This window comes from Salvelinus namaycush, chromosome 3 (genome assembly GCF_016432855.1).
Source record: "Salvelinus namaycush isolate Seneca chromosome 3, SaNama_1.0, whole genome shotgun sequence".
Classification (NCBI taxonomy): domain Eukaryota; kingdom Metazoa; phylum Chordata; class Actinopteri; order Salmoniformes; family Salmonidae; genus Salvelinus; species Salvelinus namaycush.
This window is the reverse complement of record NC_052309.1, coordinates 55,969,359-55,979,077: the sequence shown is the minus strand read 5'-3', so window position 1 is coordinate 55,979,077 and position 9,719 is coordinate 55,969,359. Positions and strand designations below refer to the sequence as shown.

At 39.6% G+C, this 9,719-nt stretch overlaps 1 protein-coding gene across 1 annotated transcript; it reads right to left on the bottom strand.

Moving 5' to 3' along the window:
- Positions 1–3,859: 3,859 nt before the first annotated feature.
- Positions 3,860–5,785, bottom strand: LOC120032790 (ferritin, middle subunit-like). The gene is made up of 4 exons (XM_038978974.1): positions 5,485–5,785; positions 4,954–5,100; positions 4,597–4,722; positions 3,860–4,118 (listed from the first exon to the last, which is right to left on the bottom strand). Exons 1-4 carry the CDS (start codon positions 5,584–5,586, stop codon positions 3,963–3,965), a joined length of 531 nt encoding a protein of 176 aa, XP_038834902.1. The 5' UTR covers positions 5,587–5,785; the 3' UTR covers positions 3,860–3,962.
- Between the last annotated feature and the right edge of the window lie 3,934 nt (positions 5,786–9,719).

Here is a 9,719-nt window from a genome sequence, read left to right as displayed (position 1 = left end):
CTTATGCCATCATTTGTGCTTCTCATTGTCAGTAGAAACAACTGATATGGCAAGTCAGCCATACCAGCTATCTGTTTTTAATAAAGGCAGTAATTGAGGCTGAATGAACTGTATTGCTGCCAAGTGTAGCAATGGTAAAGTGTTGAGACTGCTATTGGAACAGCTTTATTTAGGCCCTAACAGTTTGGCACCGTTATAATGCAATTAATGTATTGTGTAGTGCTTTGCTGACATGCATCTACATTTTAGTGGGGGAGTTTGCCCCACCAGTAATCTTATATTTCTCCAATGTCAAATCAGTGTGTCTTGTTTGCAACAAAACTGTCCCTGTTAGGAATCTGAGCATGGTACTTTGAACAACCTTCATTTACCCACCATCTTTGGCCTGAAGGCCATTCTTTTCCACTATCACCGTGACAATGGTGGAAGGAGACTGGGTCTCATGACTGTGGAAACAGACTTGAGCGGTGGTGAGTGGGCGAAAACATGCTGAGTTTAGGGAAAAAAGGGAAGAAGGAGAGAACAGCAGTAACATATACTATGTAACTTACTAAGGCATTTTTAAACAAATAGCTGTAATATGGTTGTTTCTGATGAACGTTGGAGGGAAAATACACCAACAACTTTCTGATAATTTGGACAATATACCCAAATCACAACTCAAATAACAACATTTTTAAATATTACTTTAAACTGTTGGTCTAACAGTTTAGAAAATCATCACCAAACCCCTTGGTTTTTCACACTCAATAGTTTCACGTGTGTATCAAGAACGATCCACCTCCCATAGGGACATCCAGCCAATTTAACACAACTGTGGGAAGCATTGGAGTCAACATGAACCAGCATCCCTGTAGAACGCTGTCGACACCCTTTAGATCGGGTCCTTGCCCCAACGAATTGAGGCTGTTCTGAGGGAAAAAGGTGCGTTTGCAATTCAATATTAGGAAGTTGTTCTTAATGTTTTATACACTCAGTGTATATATACAGTGCCGTAAAAAAAGTATTTCCCTCTTTCTGGTTTTCTCTATTTTTGTTATCAGATCTTCAACCAAAACCTAATGTTAGATAAAGGGAACATAGGTTTACAAATAACAAAAATGTATACTTATTTTATTTATTTAATTAGCCAAGTTACGCAACACCTAATTCCCCTGTGTGAAAAAGTAATTGCCCCTTTACACTCAATAACTGGTATTGCCACCTTTAGCCTGCAATGACTAAAAACAAATGCTCAATAACCATATGGGTCCATATTATCAGGCAGGTGTGTAATTTAGCAACAAGCATGATACCCTGTATCATGTATAAACACTGAATAATGTAGGCCTATCTGTTACAACAGAATTCTGTTACTGCCTACCATGCTATGTTGTTGTCTTAGGTCTCTCTTTATGTAGTGTTGTGTTGTCTCTCTTGTCGTGAAAGGCCTTTTGCCTTTTGGTAGGCCGTCATTGTGAATAAGACATTTTTCTTTACAGACGTGCCTAGTTAAATAAACATAAAAATAAATAAAGCACCTCTCTGCAGCTTTTGACATTATTGACCATAATCTGCTGGAAAAAGCGTAAGTGTTATGGCTTTACATGCCCTGCTATATTGTGGATCTAGAGTTACCTGTCTACCAGAACACAGAGGGTGTTCTTTAATGGAATCCTCTCCAACTTAATCTAAGTAGAGTTAGACATTCCCCAGAGCAGCTGTCTAGGCCCCTTATTTTTTCTATCTTTACTAATGACTTGCCACTGGTGCTGAGTGAAGCCTGTGTGTCTATGTAAGCTGATAACTCAACACTATACACATCAGCCACCACAGCAGGTGAAAACACTACAACAAATAAAGGGGTGCAATCATTTTCAGAATGGGTGGCAAGAAATAAGTTAGTCCTAAATACATGAATTTCAAAAACTAAAGGAATTGTATTTGGGACATAAAATTAAAACACTAAACCCTAAACCTCAACTAAATCTTGTAATGAATAATGTGGAAATGTAACAAGTTGAGAATAAACTTCTGTCATGGTAAAAATATATTGATACAACAGTAGCTAAGATGGGGATAGATCTGTCCATAATAAAGCACTGCTCTGCCTCCTTAACAACACTATTAACAAGGTAGGTTCTAAAGGCCCTTGTTTTGTTGCACCTGGACTATTGTCCAGTCGTGTGGTCAGGTGCCACAAAAAAGGACTTATGAAAATTACAATTGGCCCAGAACTGGGCAGCACAGCTCACCCTTAAATGTACACAGAGAGCTAACATTAACATTATGAACGTCAATCTCTCATGGCTCAGAGTAGAGATTGACTTCATCACTACTTGTATTTGTGAGAAGTATTGACATGTTGAATGCACTGAGCTGTCAGTTTAAACTACTAGCACCCCACAAGACATGCCACCAGGTCTCTTCACAGTCCCCAAGTCCAGGACAGACTATGGGGGGTGCACAGTACTACAGAGAGCCATGACATGGCTACTATTCCACATCAAGTAACTCATGCAAGCAGTGAAATAAGATTTAAAAATAGATAAAAATACAACTTACGGGACAGCGGGGACTGTGAAGAGACACATATGCACTAGACACACACACATGGATTTTGTGTTGTAGATATATGGTAGTAGAGTAGTGGCCTGAGTGCAAACCCTTAATGTGTTGTGAAATCTGTTTAGTAATGTGATGTTAGTTGTATTGTATAGAACTGCCCATAATTTGTCAGACCCCATGAAGAGTAACTGCTGCCTTGACAGCAGCTAATTGAGATCCATAACAAATACAAATGTTGGTAAATTAAGGAATATGCAAATTAATCAGATGCCATCTAGTGGGTTTTTTGGTTGTCAGATTATCACAAATCTCTGGCCCTGTGTGGCCTTGTAAAATATGTCAAATAGAATGACCAAGTTGTGAAACTTTAACCTAAATATAAACCAACTTAGTACCGTACAAATGTACTCAATTATTTTACCATGTCAATACTTCGTGGTTGTAAATGTTGGTGGCAGTTATGAAAAGAAAATAGTTTCATAGTTATTGAAAATGCTATTGCTGATTAGACAGTTCTCATTAGGCCATTTTCCCCTTTAACCAAATGGTTTATCCACTAGAAACTCATTTACTATATTAACACATTAGAAACATCAATATTTGTCAGTTAAACTATTAAAGTTAAGCTTGCCTTTTAATTACCAAAATGAAAGTGTTCAGTAATTTCAGTAAATTACCAGTAGCTTTGCAACCATATGAGAGCTCCAATAAGACCCTTATGGTGAATGAGAGGCTTGTAGAATCATTACTATTTTAGTATTCAGTTCATAGTTTACTGTAGGGGGACTATTGGGCATTAAACACAATGATTAGAGTAATTTCTTAGTAAGAGCTGAACTTCCATCACTAGAGAAATGCGCCATAACAGCTGGCTAACGGTTTTGATTGACCTCTAGGCCGTCTAATAAACTTGTGATGCACAGAGTAAAGGTCTACGTCAACTGTAGTAACCCATTTTACTCCTATGGACCTAGAGTAGACAGTTGGGCCCTTAATTGACATGGCACTATAACAAGATACAGTAGAGGACACGCTCTGTGGTAATGTCCTTTATTAACCTCCCCTATTGTTATGACCCTCAGTCACTAGTAGGTCTACAATTGTCAGTATTTATCACTAGGAAATTGAGATGCTCAGTTAGACGGAGCAAAGAACCCAAATAGACTGATACAACATCCATTACTACAGGTCAACAATTAGAAAAGAAACTTTAGTGATATTTTTTAATTTTTTTACAAGATGCCTTCACTCCAAAATACAGTAGTGTTGTCAACAAAAACACCTCAATGTTACAGCTGTGCACTGAACCAGTTTTACACTCTCCCCTCCATATAAATGATAAGCCAGTAGGATCTATCAGAGAATGCAGGGGTCCTGGTCGAGGCTGGAGGCCGTAGCCTGGGGATGGGAGTGGTTTAGCTCTGGCCTCCCAGGGTGTGCTTGTCAAACAGGTACTCTGCCATCTTGTTTTTGACAGCATCCATCTTGGTGAGGTTGGTGATGTGGTCTCCCAGCTTCTTAATGGCCTCCACCTGCTCGTTCAGGTAATGGGTTTCCAGGAAGTCACACAGCTAAAGAGGGAAAACACAGGTCAGACATGAGAATGACTACAGACTATTGTAGATACAGTAACACAAGAGCCTGGTGGTAATGGCATAAGTGCAGATAATGTTTCCAGCTTTTTTTTAACTAGGCAAGTCAGTTAACACATTCTTATTTACAATGACTCCTAATGTGGAACAGTGGGTTAACTGCTTTGTTCAGGGGCAGAACATATTTTTCCTGGTCAGATAGGGGATTCAATCCAGCAACCTTTGTTACTGGCCCAACGCTCTAACCACTAGGCAACCTGCCGCCCTTTATGCAAAATGATGCATTAGCTGCATTGTGTGTATAGTGTGCATCTGGGAACTATTGTGTGCGTGTGAAGCAGCAGGTCACACAATCCTGTGTCATTAATCATCAGAGCTACAACAACCTGATCATCTCCTGAGACAGTACCTGTCTTCTATGTGATACATACATGTGATGTGCGGTTCCTCAACTTACATGGGGGTCAACCTTGCCAGAGGCAATCTTGTGCAGGTCCAGCAGGGCCTGGTTCACATTCTTCTCCAGCTGCAGAGCACACTGCATGGCCTCCAGCCCATTGCCCCACTCATCACGTTCTGGCTTCTACACAGGACAGCGTGAACACAGAAGTGTTAAGGACTACTAGCAGACATTAAGGTTAGGATAAAGTGAACAGAGTTACACCCCTCACACTCAGTTCAGTGGTTAGAGACAGTATGTTCAGGACTACTCCAGGTTCTCTAGATCAACTCTGTAGACACTCTCCTTCATGAAGTAAAGACATTTCTATCAGTCTACAATCTAAAATGGGGTTTTCGATGCTCAGGCGCTCACCTTGATGTCCTGGAGTAAAATGCGTCCACCTCTCTTGTTCTGGAAGGAGAGTAGCTTGTCGGCGTGCTCGCGCTCCTCGTCGCTGTTCTCCTTGAAGAAATGCGCGAAGCCAGACAGAGCCACATCGTCACGGGAGAAATAGAAAGCCTGGGTGGATAAACAAGACAGTGTGGTTAGAGAGAAAAAAACACCCCAAACATGACAGCATTCTGTTGTGGCAACTAAACTTGATGACAAAAAGCATGAATCAGTCTAGTCCGTAGTCTACTTGGTAACCTGACAATTAACCTGTCAAGGAGTTGTTACGCGCTCTGTCCAAGGTAGGATAGATTCCCGGCTTCATTTGAATGTTATATCTACCTGAAAACTCAATAACAAAGTAAAACTCAAATATGAACTTCAGGGAGTTACATTTCTTGGCTCTTTAATTGTCTAGGCCCGTAGAAAAGTCATGTGAAAAATGGCATTTAGGCTCAGGAATAATAATACACAGGTAGATCAACAAAACGGTCATCTTGGTAGACTCATTACCATTGAAGTGTAGGTGTAGGAGGCGAACATCTCCATGTTGATCATCCGGTTGATTGCAGCTTCACAATCGTGGTGATAGTTCTGGCGGATCTGAGACTCCATTTTGGCAGATTTTCTTTTATATCAAAATGAAATGTACAAAAATAAACTTCCTTCGACTATTTTGCTATTACAGTTAGAGTAAGTATTACGTTATAAATCCGGAATGTTCTATAATGCGGGACGAAGGCAAAGGAGTTCCGTTCAATCACTGTTGAAGCAAGAACTTCTTCATGCGTCTTCCCAGAATTGTGAACTGAAAGGAACTTTGTTCGCTCTATTTATTGTTCCAAACGGAACGCGTCAGTGAAATCCACCCTCACAGAGCGTAGCCAATCACCATTAGAATTACAACAGGAACTAGGCGGATCATTTGACGACGAGCCCACTCATACACATGACCTAAAGCAAAGATTATTTATTATATTGACAAGAGAGACGAGTGACAACTCCAACAATGGAAATACATGTGCCCAACGATTGAAGACAGGCAAGACTATAACCAATGAGAGGGCAGGTACGCGTGTAAACAACAAGCACAACTAAACATCGTTTTTCTCAAAGTTGCCGGAATGCCACGTGGATCCACATATAATATATGTGTTGGCGTTTGTAAAAGCTTTTGTAAAAGCTTAAACATTACGAAACTTCTATTCGATCAAAATCCTTAAGTAATTTGACACTCTGTTATATACCTCCACACATAAACGGCCTTATCTCACGCGGACAGATTTTGGGCGGAGTAAATGCTCTCGCCTTGACCTCTTCATCTCGATCTGTTTCTTTGTTTATTACAAAGTAACATTTTATTGGAAACAACTAAAGGAGTAGTATCAGCCAAAAGCAATGCTACAGTGCAGGTCTAACTACAGCGGTTATTGTTGAAAAATGTGTGTGTGTTATATCCTTAGAAGAAAATAGGAAGAATTTGAACACTCATTCTAATATTAGGCTAATTGAGAAATAGTCTACGTTTACATTTGATTTAGGATATAAAAGGAGTTGAACTTTGAGACGCAGTTCTGTAAACTTCTGTTTCATTCTCTAAGAGCACATGTTTCAATAGCATATGTAGCTTAATTATTGACCTTTTACAGAATGCAGTCAAAAGAAAAACTGTAGGGTTATCACACTTTTTTATATCAGCTCAATGTTCAATATGAGGTATGGGAATACAGTAGTGGACAGAGAAAGAAAGGCTGGCTTTTGTAGAAATGGTATTTGATGATACACCTTTCGGTTTCAAATGACAAATGGTATATCAAAGTTGATTACATTAGCCTAGAAATAACTACACAAAACCAGTAGCTACATACATCTAACCATACATAGGTTATTAAGCTAAAACTGTGAAGTGGAAAACTTTTTACAGCTAATGAAAATCAAAGACTACAGTAATAAAGTAACCTTCCTAACAACTTCAGTTCACATGACCTGATCTTCCACAACTGTTGACAGGGTGCTTTCAGGGTGCTGGGTTATTGCTCAATACATCCATGTAGTTGCAACATCATTGGTATTCATAAGAACTAGAGCTGTGTTCGAATACTCATACTAACCGCACTAACCATACTATTTGTGATGTAAGTGGAGTATGTAGTATGGTTATTGGTCATAGTATGGATATAGTTAGTATGCCAAAAGTTCCCGGATGTCATACTAAATTAGCCAAAATACGAAGTATACAAGCAGTGGACATTATTTCCGTGCTTTCAGGGCCCATAATACAATTCTTCAGAAAACGGGCGTGGCCACACAACGTTTTCAGATTTTAAGAAAATAGTGGAAAATATGCAGCCGAAGTCAGACGAGAGTGGATACAATTTCATTGCTTTAACTAATTATGACAAATGTTAAGAAAATGTTCAGCGATGTAATGAATTTTCAAATAAGTTACAATTCTTTAGCTACGCTATCCTTATGAACCGCATATTATATCATTGCAGTAGTATGTACCGTTATGTTAGCTAGCTACCTAACATCAATTTAGTTGGCTATTAAGACATCAGGCTTAGCTAAGTGGTATAGTCATTGTGCGTTCTCAATGGACATTGTTAATTCGCTCTGGCTATCTACTCCGATTTCAGAGCACTCTCATCTGAGTGCACCAAATCGCAGATTAATTGATGAATTTACAAACGTAACACCCATTGAAAATAACCGGTGTCAGTAAACGTCTGCAAAAAAAATCGTATTAAATTGTTGCCAACACCATAGTTACAGTCACCAATGCTCTGGATAACATGAAAACAGCCTAATCAGCTCTGCTAGGGCGAGTAAAATGGTCAGAGTGAGGTGTTCTCTCATTTGTGTCTGGAAGTATCTAGCAAGCTAGCCAAAGTTAGCCAGTTAGCTTGGGCACTTGACTGCCGTTGTGAGGTCAGAACGCTCGGATCAACCCTACTCCTCGGCCAGAGCGTCCAGTGTGGGCTCTGAATGCTCAGAGAGCAAAACGCTTTGAATTTACGAACGGACAATCTGACAACGCTCTGAATTTACGAACGCCCAGAGCGTACTCTGGCACTCCAGATTGAATTTACGAACCCCCCGAAATCGTATGATGTCTAGCTAGTAATTTGTTATGCTAACAAGCTAGCAAGAGGTTGCATATCAACAGCATAAGCTTCTGGTAGACAGGCGATGCGCTAGTAAACTAAAATTATACCGTTCTTTTACAGTAAACTAAAATGTAACCTTTGTTTAAGTAGGCAAGTCAATTAATAACAATTTTTTTTTTTTCAATGACGGCCTATTCCAGACTACGCTGGGCCCAATCACAGCCGGGTGTGATACATGCTGGATTTGAACCAGGTACTATAGTGACACCGCTTGCACTGAGATGCAGTGCCTTAGACCGCTGCGCCACTCGGGAGCCCTATGAACTAATAGTATATGTTATGCAGTATGTACTCATTAAGTATTTAGTATATAGTATGTTAGTATGGGTATTCGAACACAGCTTAGGTCTTTTGGGGCAGTATGCATCAAGCCTCTCAGAGTAAGAGTGACGATTTAGGATCAGTTTGGCCTTTTAGATCACATTGAATAACATTACATTTACGGGGAAGCTCCTCCCCCCAGCCTCCACTGATTTATACAGCCCCTGGTCTTTCCTGGCCTAGTATGTAAGGTAGTGCCTCTACTCCAATTGTTTGAGAACAGGACCCCCTTTTTCCTAAAATGTAATCCAAAACAGACTATCTATCAGTTTGTCATAGCTACTATCTAGGTTCATTGTTTGTTGAGAAATTATGAAGCTGCTTCAAATGGGGGTAAGGGTCTTCAACATAGATAATCCTTGAAGTATGTGCCCTGCTCTCTGTTACTTTGATCAACTGTTCTAGGCTGAACCTCCCTTTATAGCGTAATGTTTTCATTATGAGCGCAAACAAAGTTTTGGAGACAATGAGTGGAAGCCTCTTCAGACTGTTGGAAGTGACAGTAGACTTATGCTTAAACCGGTGCTACAAAAAGGGCTGTGACATACTTGGCATTCCTTTTTTTTTGCGAAAAGGGACATCACTTTTTGACTAAATGATGTGTCGTGCTTAAAGGATAAGTGTGGGTGAGCATATAAGGCGAACGTCTAGCATCCCAATGGTTGCTTGTAACTCATCACAGGCAACTTTAGCTTTTTTTTTCTAATTATCAACTTCGCAATGATTTACAAATTTTTATCTACTTTGAAACTACTTAGCATGTTAGCTAACCCTTCCCCTAACCCTAACCGTAACCCTTTAACCTAACTCCTAACCTTAACCTTAGACCTAACCTTAACCCTTAACCCCTAGCCTAGCTAACTTTAGCCACCTAGGTAATGATAGCACCTAGCCACCGAGCTAACGTTAGCCACAACAAATTGGAATTCGTAACATATCATATGTTTAGCAATTCGTAACATATTGTACGAATTACAATTCGTAAAATATAATATGAAATGGATGATGGACATGCACAAATTAATACATACCATACAAAACATATCATACTAATTGGAGTATCTCAAATTTACTTTTACTATGTTACGTCTACCCCTGAGTCCAGGTTGTTCTAAGTGACCTTATTTTAGCAGAAGGGAAAACATAGCATTACAATTGAAATTGACAAAGAATTGTCTTAATTTTTTAATGCAAATCTCTTCTGTAATGTTCAACCCCGAGAACCTGTGTTAAGTTGTAAAAGTCATGAACTGGTCC

Bases quoted from the DNA above. Each gene is read 5' to 3' on its own strand.
- LOC120032790 (XM_038978974.1), bottom strand. From the start codon at position 5,586: ATGGAGTCTCAGATCCGCCAGAACTATCACCACGATTGTGAAGCTGCA. The intron at 5,101-5,484 runs GTAATGAGTCTA...TTATCCACCCAG, and splicing joins CCTACACCTACACTTCAATG to GCTTTCTATTTCTCCCGTGA. The intron at 4,119-4,596 runs GTAAGTTGAGGA...TTCCCTCTTTAG, and splicing joins CTGGCAAGGTTGACCCCCAT to CTGTGTGACTTCCTGGAAAC.